At 34.6% G+C, this 13700-nt stretch overlaps 1 protein-coding gene across 1 annotated transcript in view; it reads left to right on the forward strand.

Annotated features, from left to right (window-relative positions):
- The first annotated feature begins 2252 nt into the window (after positions 1-2252).
- Positions 2253-13700, forward strand: part of LOC128206338 (uncharacterized) — a 30277-nt gene continuing 18829 nt past the window's right edge. The window contains exons 1-9 of the mRNA XM_052908723.1: positions 2253-2329; positions 3732-3866; positions 4272-4414; positions 4887-5007; positions 6588-6777; positions 9815-9982; positions 10818-10958; positions 11446-11580; positions 12925-13302. Of these exons, the coding sequence (XP_052764683.1) occupies positions 3745-3866; positions 4272-4414; positions 4887-5007; positions 6588-6777; positions 9815-9982; positions 10818-10958; positions 11446-11580; positions 12925-13302 (1398 nt within the window). The 5' untranslated portion in view covers positions 2253-2329; positions 3732-3744. The remainder of the gene's footprint in view (positions 2330-3731; positions 3867-4271; positions 4415-4886; positions 5008-6587; positions 6778-9814; positions 9983-10817; positions 10959-11445; positions 11581-12924; positions 13303-13700) is intronic.

Below are 13700 nucleotides of genomic sequence, written 5' to 3' on the forward strand. Positions count from 1 at the left end.
CAATTATCAAATTAGGCAGCTTACATAGCTAACTTACAAAAAGAGGCAACATTAATTGGCGTTACACCGAATGACTACTTTTCAGTGCCCAGAAAGGTCCGCCATTACGGAATCATATAACTTAAGATTTGTTTGTATTGACTGTCATCCCGGTGTCGTCATAGAATGTTTTAATTGCATTTTGTACTACCGTCAGCTGGAAGTACAATGTCATCAGCGAGTATTAGCGTTAGTATGTCAGGATACGAAGATACCTGAGTTTTCAGTGGACACTTAAATATGTGTACATGTCATTTATATACAAGACAAAAATCAGGCGACTACAAATGTCACATTGGTGCATTCCTTTTCACTAGCGGAAGCTTTGTGTCAGGCCATGACTTGTTCTGACTCGCGCCACAAGGTTTTCATACTTAGTTTTCAATGTTAACAAAAAAATGCCTGTAATACCTTTACAATCTTAACATGAAAATATTTTGACGATTGATATTACCAAAGGCATTGGTGAAGTCTACTTATAAGACATGTACCATACACCTACTTTTCAAAGATAGTTTTGTATTATTGCATTAAGAGTAATAATATGATCAATTTTACCATTCTTTCCTGCCCAACGGTATAACCTACTATTAAGTTTTGGAGAATCTATTTCACAGAGAGAATTTATGAATTATATACTTCGGTAATTATTAGGCTCATACTTTGAGCCAGATTTATGAATAGGACAAATAATACTCTTAGAACATTTATCAGGAAATTGCCCCAATTCAAAGACACGGTTGAACAATCGAGTTATTAACGGTAATGTAAATCCTTAGTAGCTTTAAACTTGGCAAGTACACCATCTGGCCCTTGAGCTTAACATTCGACAAGGGCATTAATAGCTCGAAAAATTTCTTCTTCAGTTAACGTGTACATTCAAATTTACATCGCCCAAAAGTTTTCAAAAATGCTTAAAACAAGGAACAAGGAGACACTTTATCGTTTATATTGCATCGTGTAGAGCCATTTTAGTATTTTCTAAAACTCATTATTCTTACTTCGATTTAATAAGCTCAGATGTTTAATCGCTCTGACATTGTAATTTATGGCTTAAAACATAATATTTAAAATCCAATTTAGCCTGCATTCAATCATAATTATCGTTACTTTGACGTTATTTTCTAAGATTTCTGAGCTTTTTTTGCCTTTTAACGGCGCATTATTGCAAGTATTGAACACATGTTTAGTTTTAGTTTGTATATATTTTTATTGAATACATATATTTGACATTAAATATTGCAACGTTTGTCATGCCAAAGAGGAGTTTCAATAAACTTGAATAATAATAATAATAATAATAATAATAATAATAATAATAATAATAATAATAATAATAATAATAATAACTTTATTTACATCTGAATAAGATGCGATGCAAATAATACTCAATACTGAAGAAAAGAAAAGTTTGAACAGTTGAATATGTTTTATCATGGACCTATAAACTAGTTTATATATGTATGTCCGTGGTTTTAAAGAGAGTACTTATACTGGTTTTAGACTCGAAATATACAGAATATCATATAAATGTTTGCTGGAAGTCACATATTGGTGTAATGAAAATTAAAACCATCACATCATTATTAATGTAAGTAAGTGTTAAATTTTAAATAATTGATTTCACGGTCATCAGCTAGCAACTTAATCGGAAAATCAAATATTTTTTATGTAGAGTCGGAACAAATATTCTAGGGTTAAAGGGTTTTGTCAGGTAGGGTCGGGATGCTCAAAACACAGAATTTTGTACAGGCCTTATAGAGAGAATGGCCCATAAAAAATATCATCAGTGTTCATTTCTTCCATTTTCCAAAGAGTCAGATTTTGTAAAAAGAAATGATTCACCCCTTTTTTTTGAAAAGTTACTAAAATGTCTTCTTTCGATATTGATAATAAATGAATTAATGTATCATCATTGTAATTAATAAAGTTATTTACTCCGTGTATAGTTGTTTGCTTTCGTTAAGCAGTATTCTGACCAGATTCAGATTATACGGTGAGAAACCGGGAAACTTTAATTTTCATTTTCCGAAGAATGGTAATAAACAGGTATTTAAATAAAATTATGTGTGCTACGTGTAAACGTGTAAGGGATCCAGGCCGGGAAAACCCTTACCTTAAAAATACATTTAAAAATAATATTTTGTAAATATTTGAAACGTTCCATTTATTTTCCGTTCCGCACTTTGGTAACTTTCTTATACGGTGGTGTCCTGTCATGTTTCCAACGGAATGGCGGAAGACTCAAAACAAATCAGTTCTTGAACTGACGTGTGAAAAAACGTAATATGTACGTATCTTTTAGATAACCATCTTATTTTCTAAAGGCCATTGAATTTTTTCCATTAGGCTACCCGAAGTAAACGAGTTTTGCCGAAAAGAGGATTCTTTTTACTGATGTCTCAAAGTATGGAAAGGTGGGTGGGGCATGTAAAATGATTTTGAGCGAACTTACCAACTTAATTCAACAGGCAATAATGATCTCAATAAGAATTTACTTAAATGTCAAAACCAGTCAGTTGTATTTAGTATAAATGCTATTGCTGTGTTCAATGATGGTAGCATTCCGGAAAGGCTAATTTCAGGATTCAAACCCACCTGGGTTGATTTTGAAATAAGTGATAATCTGAGGAAGGCTTTTCATTTTTATGAGTTGCCAGCATGCCATCCGGTATCTCTCAGGTCACCAGATTGAAGTTTATAACTGTTTACAGAGCAACATTTACTGTAGTCCAAATAATTGTACGTTGACAGATTTTTTTTTATTTTTGATATGGCAAATCCTTCACGTACAAATTGTTTAGTATCAAAAGTGGGTAGTTGTTCCGATCAGGATTCCGGGTTAAAGCATTAAGCGTCTATTAAATATCATAAAAACAAGAAATATTACCAGATAATGTTATTTTATATTAGTTCCGTACACAAAAAAATAAATATCCAACTTATAATTATGAGTTTGACAGCTTTTCTTCATTTCATTCTGTCAAAACATAACGATATATACATGAAGGGCACCTGCAAGGCTTCAGGGCACAGTTTTAAATCGCTCGGAACAGTTCGGCCATGGCAGAGTTGTTACGATTGTAGAATGAGGTCTATCTCGAAGCTTTGTCGGAGAAGGCCGAGTTATTACGATTGTATCGAGTTGTTCCCCTTCGCATAATTGTTGTCTGTGTCAGTCAACTTTCGTTTTATTGCAAAGGTAAACAACTTGTTTTAATGCATTAAATGCTTGTTTTGTGCAAAATAACATTTCACTTACATGGTAAAATATGAATATAGCTCTTTATGATCAATTTCAACCATAAAATACTTCACTTAAAACAATTTCAATATTTTTAAAACACCCCCGTTTTTTGCACATTCCCGTTTAGACGTTAGGGATTGGAAGAATCCCGTATAACACGTCTATTATTTTAGACTACAGTTACTGTTCCCTATAATTTGTGAGGTAGTGTGTTACTGTTACACAGTTTAACTCGTGGTGAATCAAGGAAACTCTCAGTATCTGCTTAAGATGAATTGGACTTTGGTGGTTAAAGTTCGAGCCACATCTAGGCAATGAGACATGTTAAGCCATTTTTGGCAGGACATGGAATGTGCTCGGGGCCTTTCTGATAATCAAATATGTATCTTATTTCATTGGAATGGTCCTAATTCATATTTTTGATCTATAATGTATTTTATTTAAGACAACTCCCAAACATGGAAACTGAGAAAGATGCACACAACACTTATGGCAAGACAGGAAGGATCCTACCAGACCTTGTACCTCGACACATGATGTTTGGTTCCCCTTGCTACCCGTCTCCACTGGATAGGATCAGGTCTGAGTCCAGTTCTACATACACCCCCTGCACAATGAGCAGTGTTATCAATAAGAGAATGAACTGGTCAAAAGAGGGTTGGGATTTGTTTGAATTCGCAAAACAAGTGACTTTGAATAGAAACTGGTCGCTTTCTTTCCTATTTGAAACGTTTCAATCAAAACTAATTGCAGCCCTTATAAAAAGTATACAACATAAATTGGCAATAACATAGATCTTGTTTTTGTTTTCTGTCAACTTGCAAATTTCCCTTTTTAGCAAAAAAAAGGCTAAATATCCCTTTCTTAGGGCCCCAGCCCCATTCCTCATATGTAGAGGGATAGCCCTGTGTTTTATATGGTCTTTGAGTTAAGAAAACAAAATGGTTCATTAAGAAATAATTTAATTATTTTTTTCCTAAATAAGGTCGGGACAAAACGAGAGAAGAACACAGTTTGGTCTGAAGTCACCTCTCAGTGAGTCGTTCGAAGGGAACCAGTCATTTCCTAAGTGTGCCAAGGTCAAAACTGCCATACCTGTCAAGAAGGTGCCTTTGGATAACTTTAAAGGTTTGTGGGTTTTGTGATACTTTCTTTATAAATGACAAGTTATCTGTACTGTATTTAATTTAAATAATATTGCATCATTATCTGTTACCTTTTTTCCTGAAACAGCACTGAAAAAAGTAACAATACAATGTTTCAGGCAGTGAAAATATTAATTTGATATTTTTTTTACTGTTACGAAAGCTAACCCCATTTTGCTTTTCAAATAAAAAATCAGCACACACAGACAGAAATAGGACACAATGTCAGCAATGTCATTTCTGAAATAATTTTACGTTCGCTCAAAGTTTGGTGCATTTTTTCTAACAGAATGCAGTTAAATTTTACCCCGTAAACACCAAAAGTGAATATTTCCCTCGTGGTTATGCCACTTGTGAAATATAACTTTAAGTGCGCAATCAGTGAAATATATTACGATCATACACTGAAACAATTATCCTAGATATGAATCATTTTTATGTTTCTTTCCTAACAGTTGCAGAGCTGAATGATGTGAGTTTCTCCGGCCAGCTGCCGCGGTCAACTAGGAGCGGGGACTACAACACGCCGCCCCGACTACACTTGTCATCTGGTGGATCTAGTCATGTCTCTTCTAGGTATATGTAACATGGTATAATTTATTGTCTTTATGCTTCATCAACTTTCACACTTTATTTCTATCCTGTTCCCCTGCTGATTAAGTATATATTTTCCCCTGCCCTGGGGAAGTGATTACGAACAGTCTCAAGTCTGAGTTCAGACTAAAGACTCATTATGGCAAAACATTTCATTATAATTTTCCTTCTATCAGAGCATTGATGGTTAAATTTGCTGAAATATATAACTATTTGAATGTTTTGCTATTATTTAAAAAAATAAATATTTTTTTAAAAATGGAATACATGTAATTCTGATTTTTTGTTCCTTTATTAAAAAGCTTGTCTGAGTCTAGATTTGGACTTGAGACTGTACGTAATCATAGCCCCTGGTAAATAAAACCCTCCTTTTTTGGAGGAGCATTGACCTCTAAACCACAAGCACTAGTAGCAATATAGTGCTATTCATGAGTATGTTCACAGGTTTATTGAATAGAAGGTTTGAAAACAAGTGGGCCATTACAAGAATCATGTTAGTTTTATTCCCCTTTTTTGCAAAACAGATGCTATTTTTCCCCTATTAAAGGGCCCCTCCACCATTTCCTTAAAAGTGGAAAAAAGCGCTGTTGACCAGTTTGTGTCAGGGCAAAATCTGGTGGTACTCAGGCCTAAAAAAAAAATACATTTGGTTCGGGTTACCCGACCCTACCTACGGAATAGGCGCCGACCCTAACGTTTTTATAGTCAGTTTGAAAAAAAAAATGAAAAACTAAAAAAAAAAAAAAAATCTTTTTTTTTTTTGCTTTTCAATATGTAGTTTAAAACCTTAATTGCTTATATAGAAGATAACTTTAACACCATTCTCCAATGATGAAAATGACATTCTTATATAAAGCCTAATAAAAAAAATAAATAAAAAAAAATAAAAAGCCTACAGGTCTACCCTACCTATTTTTGAAAAGGATGTAACCCTAACCAAACAATTTTTTTTTTTAGGCCTCATCAAGACCGTGATAGCTCTAGTTAAATATAAAGAATTTGGGTCAGTAACATGATTGTATATCACTGATTGTATCTCACTGTAGCATTATCCATGTATATTATACCTCACATAAATGTGTCCCTTCTTTGTATATATAAACTCAATCGGTCCGTATATCACTGTATTTTGAAGAAATTCCAGTTTAATGACGTCAGCGGTCCATATTATATTTTTGGCCGGTCCGGACCTCGCCAAAAATGTAATATGGACCACTGACGTCATACAGTTGGTAAGTGCGGTTTGCTATTTTCACAAAAGCGAAAACTTGTCGCAAGTAAACATTATCTTTGTTCAATAAAACACATTTAAATCGCTTTAAAAAATATTGAATGGTAATGAAAAATGTTTGGTATAATGTAAGAAATATAACACACCACTTCGGGTCATATGGCATTATAAGGACCGGTCAGTCAGCCCCCGAAGGTGAATGGACCTCGGCTAATGCCTCGGACCATATACACCTTTGGGGGCTGATTGGCCGGTCCTTAAAATGTCTTATGGCCCTCAGTAGTGTGTTATATTTCTTAAATGTAAAGTTTCACCACTATGTATATTTCAGAAATAGTAGCTTCAGTGCATCAAGAGATGGAAGCTTCAATGCTTCGAAGACTGAGAATTCCTACTCCAGCAGTCTTGGTGAATATGGGTCATTCTATTGGCGAATGTGTGGCGAAACCACAGGGACGTACCCTTCCTCGGTGCGCAATCCTAACAAGGCGATATGTACCATCAACTCAAAGACATCTGAGGTAAGAAACATGTAATCTTCTTTTCTTTTTTTGAACATGTCTGTTTTTAGCTCGACTATTCAAAGGATAAGGAGAGCTATACTACTCACCCTAGCGTCGGCTTCACACCTTGGTTAAGGTTTTGCATGTAAGCACCTTTAAGCCATTATCTCAGTAAATACATCATTTATTGCATTGAAACTTTTGATATGTATTTCCAACTATCTAACCTACTAAATTAATGAAGTAAGATAACACTTTTTTGATTATAATGCAAATTATGGGCCTTTATTATTTGACTTAGAAATTCTGGTTAATGTTTTGCATGTAAGCACACTCAAATGTAGGTTAATATCTCAGCAACTACTTGATGTATTGCATTGAGATTTTATACAATGATACTCAACCATCCAGTCAACTTAAATAACCAAGTAAGATAACTCTAGTTTGCATTAAATTCAAATAATGGCACTATAACAATAATCCTTACACTGTAGAGCGGCGGAATACTGTGAAATCATTAATGTTCGTGGGGCATTAATGTTCGTGGTTTTCGTGGGTTGGGTGATCCACGAATTCAAGATCCCACGAAATATAAACCCTTTATTCACTTTTTCAATTGCCTTGTTACGTACATACTCTAGTATATTCTTAAAAGAGGTCGCAGTATACAGTGTTAAAACCTGTCTCACTGTATAACTTACGATCATTATTCTGTTAATATATTATAACTGCCTTTAACAAATAATGAACCAAATCAATTAAATGTGTTTTATGCAGCAAATGACAGTTATAAGCATGTGGTTAAACGTATGCTGATGAAAATCTCCAAGTCTACAAGATGTGCGTGATGAGTGTCCATACTCGATTTTTTTATTTAATGAAATAATTAATCGATTACTAGAACATTGAAGGTTACTAATCACCGAACATGACAATATACGCACCTTTTCGGTGTTTTCACAGTTTGCAAAATTCTTAAATGTCATTCAATGGCTTCCCCTATCTGTATTTATGATCAGGGTACATCTTCTTTTATTACCTTTATTCCCAATTAAATCGATAAGTGACATGGGTATATGCACTAATTGGCATGTCGTACCACATTAGCGAGTGTCATAAACAGAGTGACGTAGAAGACAGAAATTACGGGCCAGCGCGTGGATATTATGCAGACAATCGCATCTTCGATTATTTTTTTTCAAAAATGAAAATCCACGAATTCAAGTACCCACGAATTTTTTTTTTTTTTGCCAACCACGAAATTTCATGCCCACGAACATTAATGATTTCACAGTAGTCGAGCGGTCTGTCTCTGTGACAGCTCTTGTTAGAGATAAATTGATAGCAGTGGTGTCATCATGGGTGATGCGTCCATCCTGTTAGCTCAATCGGTAGAGCGTTGGACTGTGAATCGGCAAACCCGGGTTCGATTCCCGGGCAAACCAGTCACTTCTGTTGTGATTGGTTATGAAATCCTTTCTACGACCATTCGCACTTTACCACTGCCCCTGGCATGTACAGAAGTTGTCAGTTCCTTGCAGAGGTGAAGGCACCTAGTACTGGTTAACCGCCTGATAGTCTGCCCAGGATAGGTGTGCGGTGGCTGGACTGTCACTCTGGGACCCTTCAATGTGCTCACGCCGGGACCTGGAGTATAAACTACTCCAGCACCACATCATGGGTGATGTGATTTGTTTAAAACTTAGCCATAACGCTTAAATTATTTAACAATTGAAAATATTCTGATGAAATTTAGTGAACATGTTACCAGTGACCAAGAGCATATATGGAGCAATGTCAATCTTAAAAACTGTTAAACCATCAAGAAACTTGGTCAACATGTAACCAGTGAAAAAATGCATTTATAAATGTAGCAAGGGCAGTATTTCTGGCTTTAATAACGTAGAGTTACACCCTTACTTGTCAGAAAAACAGATAAGCATTGGCATATGCTGCATATACCTGTATTGTTCTTGTTAACACAAGGTGTTTGAAAGGAGGATTTTTTTATTATTGCCTTTGAAAAGGTCCTAAAAATCTTAAAAGTTCTTTTAATTGGGTAACGATCTTATTAAAGTACCGGTAGCTTATTTCATAAAGCCAAAATTCCTACTTAATCTTGATTTTTACTAGTTAAAAATAAGTTTATTGCCATCAACATAAAGATAATTTCATGTTAAGTCCAAAAACTCTTAAGAATGTCAAAGTTACACAAGTTATACCAAAACAAAAATAGTGAGCTAAGTTTACTAAATTGTGTTAAATTGACTAAGGATGTTTAGAGAAATTGGGACAAGAACTAAGAGAGTTTTCATTGTTATTTTTTGTGGAGGGGTTGTAAGTCCTGCATTGGTAAACTCATCCTCAGCACCCAAGCATATTATAACCTATATTATACCCTGGGCAAATTGGCTAGGAAAACTTCATAAATCTTGAATATTCATAAGCATTAAATTTTACTAACCAATAAAATAGCTGATTTTTATAACAAAAAGGAAAGAATCTCCTTTATGAAGAACCGCTGGCATATTGAACAATATCCTGCCTAAAACGATTTGTAAGCCGTGATTTCATTGGATTATTTCAAACTGAGATTACATCTGTAACTTCTCGGCCATTTCCGCACCGCATTAGGTGTGTCTCATAAGACCAATCAAGCGGCTGGAAATTAATTATTCATGAGTACGAGATTTTTACAGCTGATTTGCCCTGGGTATCATATAGGTTATGATTCGCTGATGTGTTGAGGATGTGGTAAATGTGTCAGGGCTAACTCAAGTTGTGGAGTTTACATAGCAAGTCTTGTTGATAGATTTTGATGAATGATTTCATCATATGGGGCATAATTTCAAAATGTCTTGGTTTGGAAGAATTAATGTTTCCGAAATGATCAAGAATTATCACTGTCCTCTGTTTCAATTGTATTAAAAGTATTCTTTTTAGCCAACAACTTATTTTTACATTTATCATAACTTTTTTTAAGCCTCCTTCCTAATATGATGGGGAAAAAACTGGGGACAAAAATATATACATCATACTTTCCCAATATGTGCAGGTCCTGATTGCCAATGAGATGGCATGTGAGTTATTCGGCTATGAGGAGACAGACCTGATTGGTACACCTCTGAGTGATCTGGTCAGGCTGAAACGGCGGGACACAGCCACCATACAAGAGTCGCACCTCGACCCCACAGGGGAGGTTGTGAACGTTAGTGGGAAAGTGGTACGTGTATAGAATACATCTTGTAGAACTGTGATTCACTTTTGAAATCATTAATTTGTTAAAGTGTTACACTGTATATATAAACATTCAGGATCTGTGATTTGTCTCATAGACGTAGTACTACTTGTTTGTTTCAAACTGATACACAAATGAAAAAGACATAATTTTTTCTCTTAGTTTAAACTCATTCATGTATAATGATTGTAATAAAAGTTATTACAGCATTATATTAATCACTCCTGTTAGCATGTTGTAATTCAAGAGTGTATGAGGTATTAGGTTTCTGAAATCCAATGGCCCTCATGATTTGTTACTCAGGGATTTTGCTGAAGAGTTATGGAACTTGAAAGGGTGCTGCACTGTTACTTTTTGGCACCATTCTGCCCTAGAACGAAATGCTAAAATCTGTCAAAAATTTCTTTGGTTCTTTGGTTTTGAATGAAATTTATATCTTGATTTTAAATACGTCCAAACTTGACATATCTGGCAGTAGAAACCTGAATTGTGTTAAGTATTGGTAATATTATTTTAATTAAAAACAAATCCTACCATTTTCTAACACATTCATCATGTCCTGGACTCCTTTCTTCACAACGAGACACAATATACCCTTTTTACCTTAGCACCCTGGCTCTCTTCTGTAGCACCCTGTCTTTTATTAAACCTTGCTAAAACCCTAGTCAATATTTGACCATTTCTGTCTTTTTGTGTTATAGTTTACACGGGTATGTAATTGCTCCATGTTTAACTTTTCCTTACATGGAAGTCTGTGAGAAACGTTTTGTTCAGTCAGTTTATTCATCATTAACAACTTGCATATATCCATTTGTTTAAGGTTGAGGCAGTGGACAAGTCCGGTCTTGTACTACCAGTGTCCATCTGGGTGAAGCGGCTTGAAGGGGCGTCAGAACCGCGATGTCTGGTTGTCATGGAGCCTGTTGAGCGTTCTGTTGCCACTGTGCACTTTGGCGCTGAGGTATCAATTTTTTTAACAATGTTGCAATTAAGTCAATATTTAAAAACAGTGGACCATAGTACAAAACAGGTTTTTTCGAAGCATATTGTGAACACATACTTCGACCTATATTTGGGAATATTGATTAATAAACTCCTTAATTTGGGAATGAAAATAAAAAAAATAAGCTGCCAAAATGTTGAAATCTGCCTGATTTTAAGGAAGTTTGCCATTGGGAATGGGTCAGAATATCTGGCCCATGGAATGGCTAGAAAAAGACTTGCAGAGCCTTCCAAAGAAAAGGTTGGAATATTCAAGAATAAGTGTAAAAATATGAATTGTTATATTTCCTTAAAATCTTTTTTTCAATGGTGTTTTCGTATGTAAGAAACGGAAAGTTTCGTAACTTGAATTATAGAATATTTATTGAGCACTCAATACTTTTAACCTGTGGTAAAATACTTACTTATCTTGCATATTTAGCTCCTTATGTTCCTCTTATTTCCAGGGTAACATTGTGTCCTGTGACGATCAGCTAGCTTATCTCCATGGTTACCTAAATGACGAGGAGTTGAAAGGGGCACATATAACAGAACTTATTCCTGCCTTAAAGTTGCCTGGGACTGCTGAAAGACTGTCAAAGGTTTTTAAACAGATTGAAAGAAAATCTTGTGTTCTGAATAACAAAGTTGGCCATTTACATATCTTGTTTAGTACTCATTACTTGTTCTTAACAGCGGAGTTTTTTTTGTAATTTGGGAATATGGCCTATACCTGTGAGATTGGGATTTTTGCGTTCTTTTTGTCAAAATCGGAAAATAGACATAAAAGTGTTACAATAACATAGACAAGAAAACCACCAAAGACGGGCTACTGAGGTATTGGGTAACAGATGCTATACCAGCATTGTATGTATCAGTGAAACAACTTGCATGTAAGGGAAATAACTGTTGTTATTTTTTAAATTTTCATCATTTTTTTCACCTTCTGATTGGGATTTTTTATTGGATAATTTGGAAAAGAAAGATAACTTTGCCAATTGGATCATGACCAAATACTGATTATAGAAATGGCCAAAATACAGTTTCCTGTAACGAGACATTAGTGAAAACCTGTAACATTTTATCTGTACAATATTGTTTTTGTAATTAAACATTTGAGCCGCATCGCGCGATTTTGGGCCTGCTATTATTTTGCAGGAAGTATTAAAAAAAATTCTTGATGATATCACTTAAATTGCATATTTAAAGATACATGTTTACAATTGACACCATGTATTGTGCATTTTGATTACTAAATTTGACGTCATTCACATGAAGTCGAAATGAAAGCACATTATTCAAATGACGTGCACACTCAACATATCAATATTACAACGAGCTTATAATTCAAATTAGTTTCCTAACACAGACTCTTTAAGGCACATATATTAAGAAAAAGATTATGATTCATTAATGGTCATTCATCCTCGAGAGAATGATGCACCAATGACAAACCTTTGTAATAAAGAAGTTTTGAAGAAATTGATATACATTGAAAAAATCATTATTTTGGGCATCTTTTAAAAATGATTATTTCATTTGTAACAATTACGTCTGAAGGCCCAAACTCGTGCGATGCGGCTCATTTGTTCTCAACAACATCTATGCCTGAATATCAGATTCTGTATAAATCAAGTTTCTGCCAGCAAATATGTTCAATAAATAATTTACATGCTTTTATTGAGCATATACAAATGAATGTCTATTTGATCAAGTCAATTCATCACCATGGTCCTTGTCTTAAAATGGCACACATCATTAAATAGATAAAAACAAGATATGAGAGATATTATGGCGCTTTAACTGCAGAATTTATGGTCACTCAGCTCTTAATTGAAAATGAAATAGAATTTAACGGCTCATATTTTCTAATCTGTACAAATGAGTTGAACATAATAATGCAGTCTTATGTTTACTTCAACAAAATAATATTTGTCCTCATTTAGGATGTGCGGAAGCAGAAAGCAACCGGCAAAACCAAAGATGGAGCCAGTTTTCCACTTAGTATTGTCATAGAGGTTGCAGACGACAGTCTTCTGTGTGAAACAAACCCCACTCACCTTAGCAAAGCTGAGAGTCCAAAGCAATGCATTCTGGGAAGGAAAAGCCAGGCTGAATCTATTTTTAGTAAAAGTGTTAGAGCCAATGACAGTGGTGCTTTAAATAGCAGCATGGGACAGTCCATTGTGTACAGAGGGGTGGTATGGGTGTTTGCAAACATCAGCGGGATGATTACCTTTCTTCCGGATGGAACCATTCACAACATAAATGAAAACTTTTCCCTGATGCTATTTGGTTACAAGAGTTCTGACGTAATCAATAAGGTATATAACTTTTTATTGTGTGAAATTGAATGCTGGAGTTATTTTTGAATTTCTATGCAATGACTATTATTATTTCCCCGTAACATGTGTGGAATAATAATCGGAATTGGGCAGGGATCAGGAGTTATTTATAAATAACATTTTTCAGTACATTTATCCATTAAACTCGAGTTTCTTCTAGCCTAGTCAATTGATGCTTGTCTGTTAAATTTGTTCATCTGGCATTTTCTCTGAATACATTTAAATCTTACAAAACGAAATGGTCAAAAGGGACTCATATCATTGATAATGATTAAGATATTGTTCATGACCATATTTACTGTAAAAATATATTTATTAAAAGTGATGGTATAAATCATAAAGATGATTTTGAGTTCTAAAACAATAATGAATGCCAT

The sequence above is a fragment of the Mya arenaria genome, chromosome 10 (assembly GCF_026914265.1).
Source record: "Mya arenaria isolate MELC-2E11 chromosome 10, ASM2691426v1".
Lineage (NCBI taxonomy): Eukaryota > Metazoa > Mollusca > Bivalvia > Myida > Myidae > Mya > Mya arenaria.